The sequence below is a fragment of the Harpia harpyja genome, chromosome 19, assembly GCF_026419915.1.
Source record: "Harpia harpyja isolate bHarHar1 chromosome 19, bHarHar1 primary haplotype, whole genome shotgun sequence".
In the NCBI taxonomy this organism is placed as follows: domain Eukaryota; kingdom Metazoa; phylum Chordata; class Aves; order Accipitriformes; family Accipitridae; genus Harpia; species Harpia harpyja.
Genome location: NC_068958.1, coordinates 7,921,733 through 7,944,320, shown reverse-complemented (window position 1 = coordinate 7,944,320; position 22,588 = coordinate 7,921,733). Strand labels below are relative to the sequence as shown.

At 40.2% G+C, this 22,588-nt stretch overlaps 1 protein-coding gene and 1 long non-coding RNA gene across 6 annotated transcripts in view; one reads left to right on the top strand and one right to left on the bottom strand.

The window, feature by feature from the left end:
- Positions 1-3,194: 3,194 nt before the first annotated feature.
- On the top strand, positions 3,195-5,257 carry LOC128154524 (uncharacterized). The gene is made up of 3 exons (XR_008239366.1): positions 3,195-3,446; positions 3,836-3,986; positions 5,225-5,257. It is a non-coding gene; the product is annotated as an uncharacterized LOC128154524 (long non-coding RNA).
- A 222-nt stretch (positions 5,258-5,479) lies between these two features.
- The window catches only part of CDK5RAP2 (CDK5 regulatory subunit associated protein 2), an 84,903-nt gene continuing 67,794 nt past the window's right edge, over positions 5,480-22,588 (bottom strand). For all 5 annotated transcript variants that reach the window (XM_052814561.1, XM_052814559.1, XM_052814560.1 and 2 more), the window contains 10 exons: positions 20,489-20,605; positions 18,415-18,604; positions 18,078-18,199; positions 16,417-16,665; positions 14,657-14,740; positions 14,272-14,531; positions 11,814-11,960; positions 9,667-9,805; positions 7,026-7,072; positions 5,480-6,131 (listed from right to left, as the gene is read on the bottom strand). In XM_052814561.1, coding sequence (XP_052670521.1) covers positions 6,072-6,131; positions 7,026-7,072; positions 9,667-9,805; positions 11,814-11,960; positions 14,272-14,531; positions 14,657-14,740; positions 16,417-16,665; positions 18,078-18,199; positions 18,415-18,604; positions 20,489-20,605 — 1,415 coding nt within the window. In that variant the 3' untranslated portion in view covers positions 5,480-6,071. The remainder of the gene's footprint in view (positions 6,132-7,025; positions 7,073-9,666; positions 9,806-11,813; positions 11,961-14,271; positions 14,532-14,656; positions 14,741-16,416; positions 16,666-18,077; positions 18,200-18,414; positions 18,605-20,488; positions 20,606-22,588) is intronic.

The following is a 22,588-nucleotide window of genomic DNA, read 5'->3' as shown; positions in this document are numbered from 1 at the left end:
GGTGGAGTGGCAGGTCTGAACACAGGATGGGGCAGGGGCAGCAGCGGGTCCTGTAGCCCGTGGATGGATGGGGAGAGCCCAGAGTTGCCTGCGGAGGTGTCCGAGGGCTTGATTTTGTGTTGTTGGGAACTTATTAGAGGAGTGACTCCCTGGGCAGATAGCCAACAAGGAACCCCTTTTCCTACCTGATTTATCGCTTTTGATTTGCAGGTTTGCAAAGACATGTTGCAACTCTGCGCTGATGCTTGAAGCTGGATTTTGTGCTGCTTCTCTGGAGACAGGAGCGAGCTGTGCAAAATACAGATTTTTTTTTTGTGGGGGAGGATGGTGAGAAGGGGGCTGGAAAGGTGGGAATGAGCCACTAAAGTGACTTGAAATCTTTCTTGTTTCCTTGGTGTCACCAGCCCAGGAGCAGCCTTGGCTTCCCCTACTGTTGCCAGTTGCTGCTTTGCAGCCTGGAGAAGCCGGAGGACGCAGCCTCTCCTCCTCGCAAGGGGTATTTTCTGCAAACAGATGCTACAGCCTTTCCCTCTGCAAAAAGGCATAAAAAGTGACCAAGCTCCTTCCCCGTGCACACATGCTTTGCCCCCTGCTAAATCTGAATTATTCACTGCGGGATGGCAGGAGAGGCAGCAGCCCACTGTCCTTCTCCGAGAGCACTTCCCTCCGTGGTCGGTGCGTAGTGTGAAACCCAGATGCTGAGCTGTGGGTTCAGTGTCAACTTTGTGATGGAGAAAAATGGCATTTTAGGAGCAGGTGGGGTTTGGTTTGCTTTTCCTTCCCCCTGGAGGGTGAGGGGGTTGGCCCCTCAATTCAGCGGGGTTGTGGTTGCAAGCAGAGGTGAGTGGTTTGGTGCTGGGCTGCCTGCAGCACCCTGCTGAGGATGGGGCACCCTTGGGTGCTTTCTCCTCTGGAAACCAAAGTCTGTTGAAAGGGGTCCTGGGGGGGGTTGCCTTGAGGGGAGCAGTACTGCAGGCAAAGGGCAGCACCAAAACATCAGCAAGCGCTAAACGTGCTGATAATTGCACCTTGAGGATAACGCCAGTGGCTTCTGGATCATTATGATTCAATGTAGGGCACATTTTAAGCCTGTTTGGGATTGGGTGGGTTTTTTTTTTTTTTTCATTTGAGTAACAAAAAGTCAGTAAGCCCTGGCTCCAAATCTCATCTTTTTAATGTCATTCACACTACTGAGCCCAGGCCCGATCCCACAAGTTGCGTTTGGGTTTATTTCAGCTTCCCGCGAGCGGGAGATGTGCAAGACGGGCAGGGGCACAAACGCAGAGCAGCAGCTTTGTGCTGGAGGGTTGGCGGCCGCAGGGATGTGCTGGGCTCTCTCTGCACAGCTTCTTCCAACACCATCTCCCAAAGCTGCAGCCCTTTTCTCCGGCAGCGCAACTTGCTTTTGCCATCTAGTGGCTGTCCCAAAAAGGCTCAAAAATGGACCAAGGAGCCAACGTGGAGATGGACGAGGTCAGGAAGGGAAAGCAGGGGAGATGAAATATAGGGGGGGTGTATCTGTGCTATTTAAGCAGCTTTTTTCCAGGTTGTTACAGACATGAAAATGAGACCAGCGTGCCAGGCTTTGCAGAATGCAGTGCTGATACATGAAGGTTAGCGCTGGAGTTTATCACCTGCGAGGCCCGGCCGGAGCACGGCATCCCCGGTGTGACCCTGCCGGCAACACGGCTGTGCTCGGCTGTGTGTGTTTGCGACGTCCAGAGGCCGAACGTGCTCCGCCAGCAGCAGAACCCGTGTCGAGAGGTGCAAATCGCCGTGCACAGCCACCTGGAAGCGGTGGCCGGCGCGCATCGAAGGGCTTGAATAGGAGTAGCGGTACGGGCTCGATGGCGCGGGAGCGGTTTGACGTCGCGGGCGATCTTGCTGACAGCAAAGCCGCGCGTCTGCTTCCAGGTTCGTGCTTTAACCCACAGCCCACACCTGCGCGGGGTGGAAAAGCTCTGGGCACCCACGGCTTCATGCAACTTGTGTCCGTGGGTGACTGGGGTCGGGCTTTGGCTGCTTGTAAATCAGGATTTTGGCGTCAGTAGAATTTTGAAGTGTTGCCGCTTTCTTTTTATACTTTTCTTTCCATATTGTCGTTTCTGTTGAATTTGGAAGCGATGACAGGATTTGCTTTCCGTCTACTTCGGGAGTGTTTAAAATAAACCCAAAACGTGAAGAGGGCACGTTCCCCTCTGCTCGGCTTTTCAGGACAGAGCTGGTGGCGAGTGCTCTGCCCCATCCCCACAATAACTCCGTCCCCCTCCCAGGAGCCCCGGGAGGACCCATCCCTCTCCGCCCCGGCAGACGGCATCCCGCAAAGCCTCACCGACTCCCTCGCAAAAATGGAACTGGCAGCTTTCGTCGAGATTAAAATACCACACAGAGCTGCTGCGCTTTTGTTTTTAAACGCTTGAATGCATTAGCATTGATTTATTTTTAATACAACCAACCGCCTGTGATTTTTGAATATTATTTCTATTTGTTCTCTTTGGCAGAGGTAATTACAATGTTGTTCTTAAGCGGCAACCGCAGCCTCCTGGCCACACTGCCCTGTAGGGATGGCTCAGGGCTGGCCAGCAGCACCAGGTACTTGTGTATATCTGTAATGCGCTGCTCTGCCCCAATGGCACTAAATATTTCCTTTATTCAGTGCTCCTGTGTAGCTGCACATGTTGTAGGGGGCCTAAAGAGAAGGAAAAACTTTTTTTTTTTCTTTTTTTTTTCTTTTTTCTTTTTTTTTTTTTTTTTCTTCCTTCTCCCACCCCCCCTTAATCTCAGCTGGCCTTCAGCATCCTATATGAGAAAGACCACAGCCTGTTTACTGCCTGCCAACCTGGGAAAAGAGCGGAGACGTTCAAGGTCACAGGTAAAAACAAAAGACCTGCAGGTCTCCCCTTACCCACTCAAATTCTCGTTCCTGAACTACTCTCTCAGTAATGTTTCAAATCACCTTGCATGTATAATGAAAGTACGATCAGGAACTCACTAAGCAAATGAGCCCCTCCTTTAATTCCATTTGCTTACGCTGCTTATTTTTCTCCCGCATAATTATTTTTAAAGGAAAATTTAATTTTGTTTAATGGGAACAAAGTTTAACACTCCATAAGCTTTGTCTTCTGCAGCCTTCCATCTGGTAAGCTTTTTTTCCTTTTTTAATTATTTTTAAACCTGCCCAGTGAATTGTGTGTGTTTAAGAGGCACTTCTCATTAAGATGAAATACTTTGATCTCATAGGATCATCTGTTTTTAAAGAGGTAATGATATACTACTTTTTTTTCCCCCAGTTAACCAAATCTCAATAGCAAATGTCCCCTTGACCTGCCCAGCACACGCACAGGCGCGTGAGCTGCTGTGAACTGGATGCAGCAATCAGAGCTGATCGGAAGGAAAAAGGGGTCAGGAGAAGAGCTCTGAGAGGGCACAGCAGGGACCATTAAGAAGTAAGTGGCAAATCATCTCAGGAAAGGGAAACATTTAATTTATTTATTTATTTTTAAGTACAGATGGTGTGGAGGGGGAGGAAAGGCTGCAAGACGACCAAGAGACATGGGTGTACTATATATAGATGTACAGCTGTTTCCTTCAGGTGTTATAACTCAAAAACGTAGGATGATTAATTTTGAAAGTTGAAATGTATAGCAGATTCTGATTACATCTGAGTGTCTATAATTTAGCTACTTAGTAAAATTAACTTGACGTTTGTAGTGAGCTGTGAGGACAATAATGTGTGAAGAGACTGAAGAACAAGTTTGACTGCATGCTCTTCCCTTACCTCCCCCTTTTTCAATTTGCAAAGTTTATTTTTAACTTTTTCTAATTTTTCTGGCAGCTTTCCTCTAATCCAGACAAATGAGTTTGCCTCCCCCTGCTGTCAGGCAATGACAACGACGTTTTGTTACTGAGCTTTCATTTCCCTTGATGGACTAGAGGTGCAAGTACTCAGCAGCCATAACTTGAGATGTAGGTTCGGGCCAACTCAGGTAAGGGCTGTAGGTTGGGATCTCCAAGGCACATAACATCTTACAACACATGACACCTCCAGGAAAGCTGTAGGACCTCCTCTTAAATTCATTTTCATACTTCAGGGAAGGCCCACTGCTGTGAACTTGCAAAAAGCAGGTCATACTAGGGACCGCAGAAATGGGCACCCTGAAAATGCATGGCTTTGGGTTTTTTTATTGAAGAAAAACCTCACATGCACAATGGTTGTGTGGGAGTATGGAATATGACGGTCCATCCCACTAACCAGGGCTGAGGACCAGATTATCTGTGACCTGTGTGATACCCAGCTATTGTATTGGCAACCACCCAGAACTTTGGAGTGCAGCTCTGCCCATTTAATAACAACTGTAATTTAGAAGCCAAGTGATTTAGAGCATCTTTGTGGTATTCAGAGTTAGCTGAATGTCATCAAAGTGTTGGGAAACTAATTTGAATGAACCAAAGCTTTAGTGGGAAGAGGGGAGCTATTCTGACTTGTCTTAAGCCTTGACGTGTTGTGCTGGTACTACCAGACCAGCCAGAACAGCCCCTGGCTCTTGGCCAACCCAACAGGTGTAACAGCTAGCTGTCTCCACAGCCATGTTTCAATGAGCACAAATTCATTTTTTGTGAAAGTCTATTACACATTGGTTTGTCTCTAGAGTGCAATATCCAAGCACCCAGTATAACCATAATCCTGTGCTGAGATTTCCCAGATCTGGTGGTAACCTTCTTGGATGACAAGGGCAAGTTATCTTGTATAAAGGGGACACGATCAGCTTGGGGGGGGGGGGGGGGAAATCACACTTTGTGTGGAATTTATTTAGCTCGCTGAAGCCATGATTGCACCATAAAGTCTACTCTTGTAACCAAAATCACTTTAAATTATGGTCTTGTTAGGGTTAAACTAAACTATTTTTCCCGGTTTACTTTGTGCCATGGAGAGCAGGTTGCTGGTAGTCGGCTCTGCTGTGAAACTGTGCTCAGGCAGCTCAAACCGAAGGCAAAATTGAAAAGGCACCAGGTAGGATGAAGGGAGCACAACTAGGCATGTTTTATGCCAGTGTTCTCTGGCCTTGCCAAAATACCACTATTATATATATCAGTGTGCAACATAAACCCATAGTAAAAGATTTATTTAAATTTAAGAAATGCTTTTCAGAGTTTTTAGCAGAAAAATGGATTTCAAAACTGTTTAGCTGTGTCCCTCACATGGCCTTCTGTCCTCTCTGTACAGATCTCGGGAAGGAGGGGGCAGGCAGGGGATGACACTAACATTTTGCCAACAGCAAGGTGCCTTTCAATTATGGCTTCTTGAAAGCAAGTTTCCAACACCCCCACTTAGCCATGACAAGCACTTCTGGGATACCTTACACCCACTGCCACTACGGACTGGATTCATTTCATTTTAGCTGCACTCAAACACTCTAACGTGGCTTTTGTTCAGTAAGTGCTCAAAGTCTCATGTTTTAAACAAAATAACCCAAACACATTTGTGATTATTTTTCATTTTAATTGTCTGATTCTAAGTAACATTTTCAGACCTAGCATCAATCTAAGTTTCTAATAGGGCAATAAGAAAGCTCAGCATCAGGCAGCTTCCAGATATGTTTAAAATGCTTTAAAATATTGAACACACATTGTTACAAAACAATGCCAACTGGCAGATTTTTTTTTTTTTTTTTTCAAACCTACATTCTCTTAGCTGTAGAGATACAGTTTGGAAGGTGGATCACATTCTTGATTTTTTCAGGACTTGTTTAACTATAACAACAAATAGATTTATAACATAAGTACAAATATAAAATTTCAAGTGAGCCAACTTTAAAAAAATCTGGATTTTTCTTCAATACCTCTAGTACCTTGCTTCTATAATAAATATTAAAAACCATCTTTTACATTACAGAAAATGTTAAATAAGTTATTTACCAAAAGATTTCTTTTTTTCTCTTTTTTTTTTTTTTTTGGTCAAAGGCTGATTCCATTAAAAGAACTGAACAAACATTTTTACATCAATAAATAGTAAGGCATAAAGAAGCAAACAACAATCACAAGATCAGTATTTACTAGTACAACTTTCTCCTTCAGAGAATCCTTTTTTTGCTGGTGTAGGAAGGTGATTTTTGATTCTCAGCTGGTGGGACCTGGTTAGAAAAGCAATAATTATTACTATTTTACAGTACTTCAGATGCACACAATTTGCCCCTACCCCGTAATGGTACAAAAGGATCTGCAAATAGGAGCTTCTGTGTTCAGCAGATCTTCAAATTAAAGTGATAAGACTTCTGTAAGCAAAAAGACTTTTTTATGTCATCACTTTTTAACTCAGGTAGGGCTGAGACAACAGTACAGCAGATGCAGGGGGAAGCGTTCAAGGCGGCACTGCTGATGAGGGTAAGGGAGAAGAGATTCACAGAAAAGGTTAGAGGAAAATTTAAGGAGGGGCTGGGAGATGTATAATCATTCAGTGTGGAGTGGTATGAGGAGAAGGATGGGATTTAGAAGTCAAGAAGTGTATGACATCCTTCTGCGAGTAAAGTCTGAACCTTCTGGGAGAAATCAAATCTGAACAGTGATTACTTAAACACTCAAACTAATTTAATATACTGTATTAGCAAATAGCTGTTTGCAAAAGCTTTGCCTGTTAGGTCTATATTTAAACAAAAAGCACCACCAGTTATTAACACATACACAAGCTTTAAATAAGGGTGCCTTTTGTGAACTTACTCAGTAGACAGGTTATTGGACTGTGATCTGCTAAAAATAAACTACTGGAAGATGACAACACATGAATATTAATCTAGGGAAAGCATCAGAAAGGAAAGGGTTTAGCTGTTTACATGGTCAGTCATAAAACTCTAATTCAAACATCAAACATTACAGAATATTTATCATACTAAACCCCTGTCACCCAGACTTGGTTAGGTAGCAAACCTAAAGCAAATCGGACTAATTCTGCAAAATACTACTGATACAGCAGTGCATATTTCTAATGAATATAGACCAAGGAATTAAATGCAAGCAAAAATTTTACTTACTTCCAGGTTTCCTCTAGCCTTCTTCAAGACATCATGAGTTAAAACCACTGAAAAGAAAGAGGAGATTAAAAAGAATACTGCACAGTCTTTCTATAGTCCCTGTATTCAAGTCTTATGACCACATACTAAATAATGTATGATCTCACATCTACAAGACAGGCAGCGACCAGGCAATCATACAGACCCCACCACCACCACTTCAACTTTCTTACTTACCAAAATCCAGAACTGTTACTCCCCCCCTGAGCCCTGTTCAGCAGCTCAGGCTGATACACAAACCTCCATCTGCAACCACCCAAGATTAAGGGGCAACGCTGTACCAGCAGAGAGAGTCAGGGACGAGCAGAAGTGTTCGCTCAGGACCACAGCAGCGCCAGCACTAGAATGCCACTTCCCACCCCTGGCCCTATGTTCTTGTGTAGCACATAATCTGCTTTTCAGATCAAACCATCAGGGAAGTGTTTTTAAAGTTTTTCTGTCATAACAAGAACAATACATGTGAAAACACACATAGCTCATCACTATGTTTAACATGACAGGTATGAACAGCCCCCTGCAATACTGACGACCTGGTTGCCTTGACCTAAGTCATCAAAGGAAGACTTTCTGTTAATTTTAAGGGGAGATGGTGCATGCACTAACTACAATTTGATCTACTAGGTAGCCTACTTGGGCTGGGGGGAAGTGGGGGGCAGTTAGCAGAAGGGGGAGAAAAATTGTGCAGTGGAGAGCTTGTGGGGGACGATGGGCTGGGAAGAGGACAGATGGCAAAAGAAGTCAGCCAGCTCCTCCAGCAGTTCAAGGACAAAGCAACCTATATATGCTTAGGGGAAATCATGTCAGTGGCTTGCTCTGAAGGGTTCCAAGTTTTCTCTATTCATCCAGCTAGTTTGCCTCTGTGGGGACAGCATGAGACCTGTGAACGGAGGAGGGGATGCTTCTAAACAAAACTGGTACTTAGAAATGTCAGGTTAAATATGTGATTCTCTAATCTCTGTCAGCTCCATAACTGCTGAAAAATACCATTCACAAGTACCAATTTAATATTCCAGCCTCAAAAATAAACAATTTAGCCATAATAAAGATTTTTCATTACAATAATAAGAACCCAACAACTCCAAGGGTATAGCTGTCATGAGATAATTATACCCTTGGCAGATTACTGCAATTTGGCACTGCATTGTTACATGTTCAGAGGTTCAGATGAGGTTTATAAGCAATGAGTTCGCTTGCCAGAGAAAGCACATAGAAGACTCTGAGCCACAAGAATGTTCCAGTCTCTGCCTCTAAATATATTTAGGAATGCTCAACTAAATAACAGAGGGAACCTGAATATCCTCAGTGGAGTGGCCAGCTAACAGGATGTTTGGAGAATGAAGGCGGGCGAGGTCACCTACTGCAATGCCTTTGCTTTCTTACTAGCAAAAGGAGAAAGGAAGAAGTATCAAAAACAAGTGTAAGCATCCTAACAAAATCCAGCAGCTTCATATGATCCACCAGTTTTGTTGCACGCTTGGTCAGGAATTTGTGTACGGATGCAATTTAGAAACATTTCTGAAATTGCTCTTTAAGGCAAAGGTAACTTGACATCCGTAATTCCCATAATCAATGAAACTTACAGAAAATCATATCTAGGTCTTTCTGTGTAGCAGAGTGCTCTCTGCTCATAAAGAACTCTGCTAGTAAATTCATTTCACCTGGCAAACTAGATTTTTCTAAATCAAAAATATTCAATTCAGTACATGAAGAGAATTTAGAGGACGTGACACTAACAGCAAAGCTGCTGCTAGCCAGGCAGTACTTTGCATGAAGGAGATTTCAGAAAATGCAGGCTTCGTTTTATCAGGACCTAGTTCAGATGAGGTTGAATGCCCTGAAAAGGAGTGAGCAAAATAAGGGGTAGACGTACTGGTTTTTCATTTTTGAAAGTATGGGTGGGTGGAATGGCTGTGGGCATAACGTTTTGGCCCCAAGGGTAAAATCTCTGTTGATTTATACTCTGCTCAGCCCTACTGAAATTATCCAGTATGTCTGAGATGTCACTGGAACTAGGAACTGACCGAACTAAACCAGTAAATCTGCCCCAGGGATATTATTAGGACAGACAGAATAGCTTTGATTTTTATATGACAACCCTAAACTGAGCTATTTAACTTTAAAACCTGAAGAAAACACGATTTTGGATTTAATATAAGTAACTTGTACATCTTTTAATACAACAATTCTGAAGCAAGTGACCAAAAACCAGCCTATAAATGCTTAAAAAAAAATAATCATCTGCAGGCAGAAGATACATGTACCTTAGATATAAAAATTACAGGCTATGGAGCAAAATAGCATTTATTCCTCTACATTGCATTTAAATGACTTGAGTAACTTACAGTATTATGGCCATTTTCATAACATTGTATGATATGTAACATTTTACAGTCTAGATGAATTACTGATAACACAAGTGCCATTCCAGCATACACTAATGAGTCATTTAGTCCCACCTCTTAAGAGAAGGTAAGGATAGATTTTTTTTTTTTTTTAAGAAAAAAATATACATGCCTATATTCATTTTGTTGTTTCTCCAATTTTAGAGGTAGCCACAGACTACAAAAATAAAATAAGAACCAGTAATAAAGCATACACTTACACTGGTCAATGATGACTTTCTCCATATTTTCCTTCAGCTGGTTTGTGGAATGCAAGCGTTTCACTGTGCTATGTAACTTCTTCTCTTGCTCCGACAGTTTCTTATGTAATCTAAGTATTTCTGCTTTCATTCCTTCATCCTAAATTAAAAGAAGAAAATATTATATTAAGGTATTATATACAAGTACTTTGTACATTGTGAATTGCTAAATACTTTCGTACAAGAGCCCTCAAGCTTCCTTAGAGTATGAACAACTTAAAGGAGTATAAACGTCACTGAGCCTGTCCTTCCACATTCACATCCCCAGTGACATCTGATTCTATGACATCTGCCAAGAGACAACTACAATTCTTTGCTGGCTTTTAGTGCAATTAATTTTTCTGCTAGTCTGAGAAAAGTGCCTATTTTTGGTTTTAAACTTCCATTCCTCTCTTCTTCCACCCCCCCCAGCTAGAAAATACAAGGAAGGCCAGTGCTATGGGATCAGCAAGCACCCTGTCTGCCAGGTTCTGAACTTCCAGCTTCCTTCTCCAGTGTTCTGTTAATAGCTGATGCTGCCTTTATCAAAGGGCTAAAAGGCATTGTACAAATGACCAGAACGGTTTTATTGCAAAATTATTTGACAGTATCATTATTTAAGGTTCAGTTTTCACCACCCATTCCAACCAAGTTATGGTTAGTATGTTGTAAAACAGCACTATGAGTAGCCCTGACATAGTCTGCCAGTATCACTGATCTGGATCCTCATGCAAACTTAAGCTTGTACATTTTTTTTTTCTTGTTGTGCCACTTGTTAAACAGTATCATCTTCTGGAATTCACCCCTAGCATTTAGCTCTTCAGAAGAACTGATTACTCACAACTCCTGTGGGGCTGAAGAGAAGGCAGTGAATGCTCAGTATCTTTTAGAATCAAGCTTCAAGAGACATTCTTTCATATACTGCATTTAAGACATCAGAAACGATCTAATATCCTTAAGATCTCAGGATGTTGGATAAGAAACTCTAGAAAAGATTCTATTAGGCTCTAATTAGGTGCAGTCCTGGGAAGTCAGATCCCACACACATTAAGGTCAGATTTTCAGAAGTGATTGATCCAGATCAAGAAGGTTTAGATCAGTCTGACAGTAAAGCATTAGATGCATCACCCACATACTGAAAGCTGCGTGTATAAGATATGTTCAGATACTGCAATCCAGGCCAACATACAGCTCTCTATATTGGTTATACACATGAGGATAAAAGTGGAAGTATACACACTTGTCAAGACATCCCCAATATGGAGCTGAAACATCAGTGAATATATTAGACAGCACAGTTCATTCTTACTGCTTTTGTGATTTTACACATTTCAGGATGCTAGAAAATAACATCAAAAAATGTTATTAAAATTATATATAAAATGTTTACTCTCCTAAAGTTTGGGAGTTTTTTTTCAGCAATATCCTGCTTCCCTTAAGAAACACATACAAAAACCTCAGTGAAAATACTTTAGATTTATTTTAAAGCCAGAGTTTGAAACAGTTTCATTACTGAGTGGTGGTATTATGACAGTATAGATAATTCATTCCTCATTCAGTTTACTTTCATTCATTTGCATAGCGCAATCCTTTTTAGTTAAAACGTTATAAAACTTGTCTCGGGGTTTTGTCACACTTTTAAAAAAGCATCCTATTTTACAGCTTAGACATCAAAAACGTAAAAGGAAAATGTAGTTCAGATTACATCAAAGTTGCTGAAGTTTCTGTTGTTACTAGTATATACATAATCCAATTGAATTTGGTTCTGTAACAGGGAGTCCAAACCTTTTCTTGTTGAAATGGAACATTCACCACCTGCCTAGGTTTCCTGAATATCATGTAACAGGGTTACAGATTACATCTTTAATATAAAGTATTTGTAAAAAACCACCTCAGTATACAATATGATCAAGCTAGAAAGCCAGCACACATTCAGCCTTAGCCTTCAGTGATGAGAGCTGACTAAATCCATGTGTCCAGAGACTGGGCATCCTGGGTTCATGATTTTCAAAAGATTTTCCCAAATGACATGTTCCTAACTGATGCATTTTCCCCAACACGTTACAACAGCTGAAAAAAACCCACCAAAAAACCCAACCCAAAAAACGCAAAATGAAACATAATAGTACCTGAGTGCCATGAGTAGTACCATGCACAGCTTTCAGTGGAAGGGAAACTCTCCAGAGAAGCTTCAGTAAACGTGCAGCCTCTTCTAAAATCTGCTGTACTGTGTGAATATTTGTGGAAAAGCTATGCAGTGATGCCTGGTCTGGTACCTGTATCATAGGATTAGAGACATGTTACATTTTATGCTTAAAACATTATGAAAATGTAATCTTAATTAATGGTTTAAATCCAGTTGGTATGATTTCATATTTATGATGATGTACACAGCTATTGTGTGCCACAAAAGCTAATTTGTTAGTTTACGAGGACTGCTGAATTATGCATTATCTGAGAATTTCAGGGAGGGAGGGGATTTATCCTAATCAATAACCATGATTAATAATAGATTATATTTACTAGATTTGCTATGCCACGTTGTAATAGTTGGCAACTCTCTTCTTTCTCCATTTGTATTTCATGTCATGTTATTTGAAAGTCAAATGATTACAGACATCAATTTAAGCAATATAGACGTTTCTTCCTTAGCAGACCCTTTAAACTGTTCCATTTAATGCTAAAATAACTATCAGGACACACATAAAATGTTTTCCTCTGCTGACAGATGAGAAAACCAAATTGAAGAAATTGCATAAATGTGAAATAAAGGAGGGAAAGAATGCAAGGGGAGCAAATGAATTACCAAAGCAATGGTGATACAGAAGGGGGAAGGGTAATGAAAGAAAAGCATTCACAGTTCCTGCCCCATGCAGCATATCATTTGAATACTTATTTAGCATTGTTATCTAACCAGAATCCTTCTGTCACATAAAATATCCCATTTGCTAAGTAGTCTGAAACTTCAGTGATGTAAAGCTTGATGGGAAACTGCAAATTGTGAAACTTACTGCTTTTATCTTTACACCAACAAAACAAGTTAAAAACTTACAGAGAGATTACTTTTTCAGTCTTAATCAGTATCTTAACTAGGTCATTTGAAAATATATGATACTTCAGAGAGTCTTAAGTGTCATTCAGACATCATTTTACTGTGTGAGCACACATACGATACCACAAAAAGAATTTTGGAATTGTTGAAGACTGCATCTTCAATAGCTTTACTAATTATAACTAGAAAAATAAGTCGCATTAATTTATCCAAGCAGTTAAGACCTTCTGGTTTTTGAAGAGCAGTAAGCATGTTTTTTACAACATTTATATTATCATAAAATCATAGGGGTGAAAAGGACCTTCCTTACTCACCTACTTTGCTTTCCCACTCCAAGGCAGGAAAGCATTACATGTAATTTTTCAAACATTCACGTAATTGGTTCTTAAAAGGGCCTCCAGTAACAGTGTCTCTGAGCACCCTCCATTCAGTGTTTTGTTATTTTTACCACGGGCATGTTCTAGAAATGCCTGATCCAAGCCTTTCCTGTTGTGGTTTAAGTTTCTCAGTTCCTTATTAGCTGCCACGGACATGTACAGATTGTTCCTTCCCTTTGGTTGAAGCTTGTAGGTAGATTTGTCTTATTCAATCTACCCCAAATATGCTATCGTTAAGTGTATCCAGACATTAACAATATTAAATAAGAAAACATTAGCGTAAGTAAACACTAGTAGTTCTCCTGATTCTAGAGGAAAAGGATTGACATTATTCAATACAAAGCAAACATTTTATTGGTTTAAGAATTATTACATTTAAGACTACAGCAAGAGCACCATGACTTGATATCACTGTGTCGTACTTGATGCAGAAAGGATGATACACTATGTCTTAGAAGACAATATTTGATCAATAATGAGATATTCAAGTTTCTAGACTAACTACTGATATTGCTAAAGTGTTCAACTGATACCAGAAAGTGGAAAAATATTAAAAAGCTTCCCTAATATGAAAGAACCCTCATTAGCATACATCAATCATTAATGTACAATTATCACTTGGTATTACTAAAGGGCTGAATACAAGTAAGTGGGGAACTTTATCAGCTGTATATCAGATTTCTTTTAACTGTCTCATATTTCCTGGGTTTATACCAAGCCTTCATTACAAGAAAATCTCCCAAATTATTTTTATCCCTAGGTTACTGATACATACCCCTAGTTTAAGCCCTTTCTAAAGCATTTTAGAGTTTTATCTGGGTTTTGTTGTTGGTTTTGTTTGGCTATTTATTGTTTCCAGTGTAACAATCACCTATTTCCATAGTAAAAGGAAGTAGTTTCACCCCATTGCAAGTAAAAGTGAGACTGCTTGTTAAAGGACCAGAATTAACTAATTTATCCATAGCCTCATTAACCCAGAATCACAGACAGGTGCCTGCACCTAGATGAGACTTGTACTGTCAAGGTTGAGGTGTCCTGACAGAGTTATTCTGTTAATGGTGCCTGCTGCACCATTAACCTAGTTCTTTGCTTTTGTAACCTATACATTTTGCACCTCTAGGTAAAATTCACCATCCTTTAACAGCTTTCACTGTTTACCTTTATTCCAGGCTCCTGCAGTTTCGTACCAGTGACCTCTCTTAAAGAAATCTCCATTTCTGCTAAGACCTGTTGCCCTTCTGAAATCTGTTTCCGTAGAGCATTATAATCCTCAATCAAGCCAAGAACGTGGCGCCCGTTTTTGTCTGCCCACATACGATGTCCAGGCACAAGACGAGGGGTACATGCCATACTGGAAGACGAAGTGCTACTGCAGTGCGAATTACTGTCTAAACTGTCTTTAGAGGCAGAGTGCGTACCTGGGACAGAAAAACAGTTTAATTTTTTTTATCCTTACATGCAGAACTAATTGACACTAGACTTGTCTTAAACAGCAAGTCTGGGATACAGACAACATGCACATTTAAAATACTTTTGGATGTACCTGTTTTCGCTAGCGAAATGCAATGTCCATGCTTCTGCAGCTCACAAGTGTTTCTGCTGGCAGCAGGGCATTTGCAAAGATCTTCTATACATAAAAATGGGACAAGGAAGAGTATATCAGTAGAAGTTAACATGCATTAAAAAAAACTTCCTAGCCCTACTCCTGTTCCTTTTTCTTTTTTGCTGATGCTAAACTTGGATTCAGGAAGCAGGGAAACACAGCTAATTTCCTAGTACCATGCCATGTATCTACCAGTATTTACCTACGTTTATCTTTTTACCATCTATCCAAAGTTCTAGATAACTCCCAAAATCAAGTCGTGGTCAGAAAATCTAAAATATATCCTGATAAAGATATTTTAATCAACAAATGCAAGCTTCCCATTAACTCCACAAAAAGTATGACACTCTCCAAGGCTATACCATACTAAAGATTGTATCTATATCCCCCCTTTTCAGACCTTCCAAATTCCCTACGTACCTACGAGTAAAGACCAATCACAGTACATCTAAAAAGCTAACAAATTCAGCTGTTGACATTCCAAGGAGTCTTTCTGGTCCATATCAAAGCTATTATAACACTATTTACCATTTTCTTAAAGAAATAACAAGCTTTTCCAGCTCCCATCTACTCTACCTGATGCAGGTCAAAAGCAACATCTAGGATTCTATCTAGAAACTAACTGGGAACTAATGCAACCTGGGGACACTGGTGATATAGGCTCCCCACAAAGCTGTTTCGCACCTACCTGGTCATGACTGGCCCTAAGGAACCATCCCCATGTGGAGCACATGACTGTAATTTAGTGTTCAAGTATAAAGTGTACAGAGAATGGTAGCAACCCATAAACATTACTTGCTACATTCAGCATCTTTCTTACTTGTGCAGGGTTGCGCAGAGTTATGCTCATTATCTATTTCCTCTGAAGTACAATTCTGATCGGACATGATGGACCCACAAAAGAAGTAAGGTGGTAAAAAACCCTGTTGTGTCTCACGAGCTCTCATACTAATCCTCTGGCTGGGGCTGCTTGCTCTGTGTGGTGCATAAGATTTAGGTAGGCATGTTTGGGTGAAGTGTATGGACCCAAAAAGCCCCATTATTATTGGTTCCCATAACACAATGTATACCTGTACAGGCAGTAGGAGAGGTGGCTTTATGCTGGAAGTATGGAAAGCTGTTACTATGCAGAGTACTTTAGCAGCAAGGAAGAACATTCTTGTGCCCTCTGTATCCCATGTACCTCCATATTGGGACAATAATCTAACCCTGAGTGTAAACACTGTATCTTCCCTGATTTGCTAGAACAGTATCACTTAACAGTGATTGAAATAAAGGTAAGACATTCTTCAAGGGCAAAAAGGGGACAACTGATTTATACAAAGACCATTTAGTGCACTTATTGATAAATCTTGAGTAATACATACTCACCCTTAGCAAACGCTATAGAGCTCTGCATTAAAAAAAAAGAACCCCCAGGTAAGCAAAATTTATGGCAATTTAATGTAGGCATCTTTCCATCCCAGAGACTGTCTGCAAATGCTTTTCTTGAATGAAAAGGAAGTGACAGTTAGAGGCTGTAAGACAGTGCAGTATGCATTTCACCTCCCCGTGCACTAATAGCTCTAACAGGAAAGGGAGCTGAAAGGCTGATAGGCAGCTCCCAAATGTACAGTTGATGCTGTATAAGGCTTTAAGAGCATCTTTAAAGAACAAGGCACAGGTTCTACAGTATAACAGAAGCATGTATGGCACAGTACCATTCATTCCTGCGTAATGCTGAGATTCTTGTTTGAAAAGATAGTTGATATTTACAGCTGACACTGATCCCACGTCCTCTCTCTTTTCTTTTGAAAGCTGTTCCTCTAATTTTTCATGCAAAGACTTGTTTGTCTCTATGGTTCTTTCAAGCTGCACTCGCAAACTCTGTATTTCAGTCAATAGTTCATGTAAGTCAAGTGGATTATTCTGATCTTTTCGGAATTCTTCTGATGCATCACATCTGGGATCTGAGACAATTTCAAAAGAAACACTTAACATCTTTAACAATTAAAATAACATTAGCCATTATCAGAATGCTGAGCAAGTAAATTACAGCCAGCGTTATCCTCAATATTAAGAATTAACTACAAACAGCATTAAGATAATGGTTTGACAAAAAAGCATGTCTTAATTGCTTCTACCCTCGAAAGATTTAAAGAGCTGAAAATTATTTTTCACTTTGTCCATAAAAGCCAATAAGTCTTATGCCAAAAGGAAAAAAATATAAAAAGAGAATGAAGAGGATTTACAAAATTTGAAGTGCATTAATGCACAGTCTAGGGAAAGAAAAACGAATGGGTAATCTTGGAGTGCGGAGGAGGGATGGAGTAGAATTGGGAGTTTAATTTTATACACAGAAGAAAAAAGAAAATAGTGATCACCTGGCAACCAGAGGAACAAATCTGAACCTGAAAAAAGCAAGGGCTGTGTTCGTCTCTTCATAGAAGGAGGTCAATACACAAACAATTCCATGTATTCTTTCATGCTGAAATCAAACTGTTCTCCAGACAGTGGGAAGGGGCTCAACTGCATGACGAGGGTGCTGCTACTCTCTAACTACATTACCAGTTCTGCAGGGAGACTTACTTCCATCCCTGAGCCACTTTTGGCTTAAAGCCTTATGCCAAGAGGGCTCTTCTGCTGCAGATAGGCATGAAATACAGCGACGGCAGGGCATATTACTCAAAGGAGCAGGAAGGGGCGGGGGGGGGGGGGGAATCAACTTTTACAAGAACTTCCAATGGGAAATTTGCTGGATCCCGAAACGGGTATGCAGCAATGAACAGCATTCCACTTTTTTACCTAACCATACCAACAACTATGTGGTGGTATAGATTCCTTAAAAGGGGTGGGAAGAACTCATTAAGTCTCATTCCTACCCCTCACCTTTAGTGACAGACAAGCAGACAGGAAATTATTAAACATCTCATTCAGAAAGCAGTGCCAGCACTTCTCCCCAGCCCTAGGGAGAAGACACTACCCTCATATTCAGAGAAGAGAAAGCACAAGCTACCTGAGTAAGCACTACCTGTGAGAATGCAGCAGCATGTATTTAGATGACAAGTAAATATCTAAGCTCCCATGAAGCTTATCCAGCCTGAACAACTGAATCTTCAATATTTGGTTTTAGCTTAGCTAAAAAGATAAAGGAAACTCGGGTGTGCGTAGTCAGAACATATCATACATCTCAACCTCGCAGTTATACTCCTTACTAAGTAAAAAGTAGCATTTTATCATCAAGTTGTCAGTTCTACTTTGCATAGCAGACAAGTAGAAACAAAGAAATAGTGACATAGCCCTACTGTCCTTTGACAAGATCATATTCAGGGAGGGAAGGGTTGCAAGGGCTACGGGTGTAGAAACAATTGTGCATTTATACCTGTCCTCTTCCTTCTTGCTTCTTCCAACTTTTCATAAACCTTGATCTCCGTTCTAAGTGACTGCAGTAACTTCTCATTCTCAGAGAGCTGACGTTGCTTTACATTAATTTCTGTTTGCAACCTGTTAAGTCCCAATAAACAGCTAAGTTAAAAGTTAAATTCTTATATTTTGTTTCAAAGTCTAAAATCCATTCCCTTTTCCTTTACAGTTTTTCCCTTGCCTTTTGAATATATCTATGCACCTCATTAATGTTAATGGCTATGGCTAAACGCATGCTTGTCACATTGACAGTTTTCTTCTCTAAATGAATGTCTAAATGTGGACAGAATCAATACCTGTTTAATTCATTACGACTGCTGTAAATTTGACATGTCAGATATCTGGTTTCATCTTCCTTTTGGCCAATTTGTTTTTGCAACCTTTCATTTTCTTTCTTGATGCATTCATAATCCTCATGAAGATGCTCAATGATTGCATTCTTTTTAGAAAGAGATTCTCTTAACTTTTCATTTTCCTTCTGTTTATCTGAAAGAAGAAAACACACAAGGTATTTGCAATCCCCACAACCCACTAAAGCTATGCTTTTTAACAAAACCAGCTTTTTCAGAGACTGTCAGAAAATAACAGCTGCTCTTGTGAGTTTCAGGATTTCAGCATTTCAATTTTCTAATGACTTTTGCTAGGTGCATTTTCTGTAACGTGGAACATTTAACCCCCAGGACTTACAAAGTCCCAGTAAAAACCTATGTACAGCCTTATATGCCAAATTCCCCCAACACCTCTTGGAATTTGGTCAGAAGGATAGTATTCAACAACGAGCGGCAGCAGGATCCCAAAGCAGGCACGTGAATTTTGCCAATCCTCACAAAATAATGGATTTGACTTCTCTTTAGGAAGAAAAGAACTCAGTGGGATTGTTCCAGGGCATGTTGCACCCATGTTCCTCTTTATCTCACAGAAATCCCTCTGTCTTCTTCCCAGCCCTATTCATCTGCCAAATGTATCATATCAGTCCTTCTTTCCTTGGCACAAGCTATTTCCCCAAACTGGTTCTGGGACAAAGAATTGCTGATAGGGTCAACTGACCATTTTGAGACAGCTGCAATCAGAGAGGCTTATGGGGACCCCAAGTTTTTTGTGACCCTGCGTTCAGTATTGGAAAAGGAGGAGGCAATCTTGGCAAAGAAACAGCAGGGAGGAATCGTTCCATCTCCCAACATCTAGAAAATCATTCCCTCATCTCCAGTAGTCTTGTTGAAAGCAGATGAAAATGGTAGTCCCCACGTGCTGTTAAAAATGTCCAGCACCACCCTTTTACTACTGAAGGCTAAGCTAAGACTAGACACATAAAGCACCTGAGACCAAAACATGCAGGAGGTATCCAAGAGGCTTCTCCTTCTCTGGTGCATCCGGGATTAAAAGGAAAACAAGCTCACAAACTCCAGAGATACCAACATTATTTTAAAACACAAGGGCGACAATGCTCTATTCATGGGGGTTCTTGTAAAAAAGAAACCCTGATATTATCAGATCATACTGTCAACAGTGGAAACAAACAAAAGTGTGAATATATTAATTAAAAAAGTAGAACTTGAACAAACTGATAGGCCAAAGATGCACCAGAACAGATGAGAGAATACATGACTCTGGAAGAAGCACCAGTGCTTTTACACAGTCTGAAAATATGGAGACTTATAACCTAATTGTGGCTTAAGCTGCTTTTAAGACCTAGTTGGCGAGATGTTGGTTTTCTTGGGGAAAAGAAGAGGGAAGACTTTAACATTCTCTTTTCACAGCTGTGAGAATGACAAAAGTTTAAAATTAATCTCAAGAGATTACAAATACTTCCAAATGGATTCCCTCAGTTCTGTTCTCTTCTGAAGTGTTTCAAAAAAGAAGATGACTTGGCCTATCCAGTCAAGCCTCTGTAGCAGATTTCAGAACCTAAGTGTAATTAGTTTGCTCCCCTTTGAAACTCTTCTGTACTGCATGGTTTCGTTTTCAGCAATAACACTATTCTAGGGCTTTTTTTCTTTTCCTTTTTTTTTTTTTTTCTTATGGGGGCTTCAGTATGGAAGCATGGGGAAAAAGGAGCAAGAAAATGGTAACAAAAGGCACAGGGGGAAGAGGAAAAAGAATGTATAAAAAGGAAGGAATGCAAAAAGAAGAACGGAGAAATGAAAGTAACTATCAAATGGAAAATGCTACAAATAAACAGAAAGAAGGAGCATTACTGCTACTCCTTTATTATTATTAACCCCAGTTTGAATGCTTATGGTTGAGCATAGAATTTCAGGGGTGGGAAGAATGGTTAAGTCAGTTTAATGAATGGACTGTTAATATTTTATTGTTTTCTGATCTGGAATGAGTTGCAGTCTACTCCTGTAAAGCACAGTTTTACATTTTTACCTCTGGATCCTTTTGCTAGCATTGCATTCAGAACTTGATTTTGCTTCCTCAGGAAATGTATTTCAGAAGTCAGGGAATTATGCTGCTCTGAGCCATGGATAAAAATGTTTGCAGAACCTATAAATATATACATAAAAGATGATTTATGAGTCATCTCTAGGTCATTAAAGATTAAACTTTCTAGACAAGAACAATTCAAAAAAATTGCAGAAAAACATGTTATGAAAGATATTTCTCCCCTATATATTTTGAAGGTTATCCCTACAGACTAAAAGGCAGTTCAGGTTAATGCCAAGTAATCCAAACCCCTGCATCACAAGTACCTCTCATTGCTGGGCAACCATTACCAAAATTGCAAATTATCCCTGGCAGTCTTTACCTATCAGCTAATATTCCAACGGGACAAAATGCAGGAGTATTTTGTGACATTGCTATTCTTTGAAAATGATGCAAACTGTAGGAAGGTTTACCATATATTTCAGTCTTGCTCTGTTCATAATCTGTTGTAGTTAATGACACCATTGCGGAAGACCACTAGATTCTACCAACTAATCCACAGTGGTTAATGCAGGAAACATAAATAGTCTGATAATAGATTTGTTACCGTGCCAGTCTAGAGCATAAGGCTGGAATCACTGTCTTTGCCTCTGATTACAAACCGAGAACCCATTTATGATCACAAGGATGAAGATTCATCCCTCTTAAATTTTTGTGTATCTCAAATTTAGACAACTGAACCAGTGTTGATCAACCATCAATAGTCATGGGGCGAAACAGGCATCTCCAGAGAGTGACTCATCCAATGTATCCTCTGCACACGTTTCTGCAGATGAGATGCCCTGTCCTCTGAAGAGATGTACTTCTCTCCAGTGCCTCCATGAGAAACTCTGGGTACCTGGCACAGATTTGGATGTCCAACTTTTAGAAACTTAAGGGTGATGAATCCTACTCTGAGGATCCTACTGCGCTAGTTGTATGAATATAAGTGTTAAATCGTGTATCTAGTCAGTGAAATTCCAGCCTAGGTAATCCTCATAATGTACTGTATTTATGCTACTCATCCCACAGCAATGTCTAATGTTACAGTACAGTCTGAAAAGTGCCACATTCCACTCTCAAGGTGGCTGCCTCTGAAATGCAAGTCAAGTAATTGTTATTGCCCTTTATAACCTGCTTATAGTGAGTAAAGCACCTCAGGACCCACCGGAATTAACATTACTATTAAAAGTATTTTTCACTTGATTGGTTATCCCAGTATCTCCTACGCTTTAAAGCTTGAGATAACTACATAAGTGTCAACTATTTGGTTAATAGAGAAATAACCAGCTGGCAAAAAAATTAGCTGAATGTATGAAGAGGATGCCTTTCAGCTCTGGCAGTTCAATTCAATTTGATGTGCTGCACTTCCTCTGAGTAATCTCGTTTTATTGTAATCCCAATTGAAGCTTTTACCAACTACCTAACTGGGATGTAGTGTGCCATGATATGCACCTCTTGTCGTTACTGAAAGACTCAAAGGCTCTAGAAGCCTGCCACTAATGGCATTTTACTATCTATATGTTAAAGAGTTGAGGTAGCTATGTGAACTCAAAAGGCTTTTTCCTTTCAGATTTTAACAAAGCAATTCAACTTGAAGTGGCAAGGCTTGATGGTCTCATCTTGATTCTAATTTAATTTATTGCCCATCACCCAGCTTCATCCTATTTGAAAAGTTACACTATCACAGTTCTACTGAAAGGCTTTAGAATATAACTATTAGCTATCTTACATAATAAGGGATAATGTAGAGCCAGTGGTAATAAGGCCACAATCCTGCAATTTGACCCACTACTGAGACTACTACTTCTGTGCAGAGCCCTGCTGACATCAATTACGCTCTCCATAGATGCAAAGTTCCACCTAACCAGAGTAAAGTGGAGCATCAGGGCCTACAATTGCAATACACTTGAGTTTTCATTATGTTTTGTGCTAAAAAATGAGTGCTAAGGAAGTGTACCTTGAAGGTTTCAAAGGAAACACTGACTGAAAGACAGGCACTATTGAAAATCACAGCAAAGAGGAAGGAAATATTCATTCCCAGGTAAAGCAAAATAAAGGCAT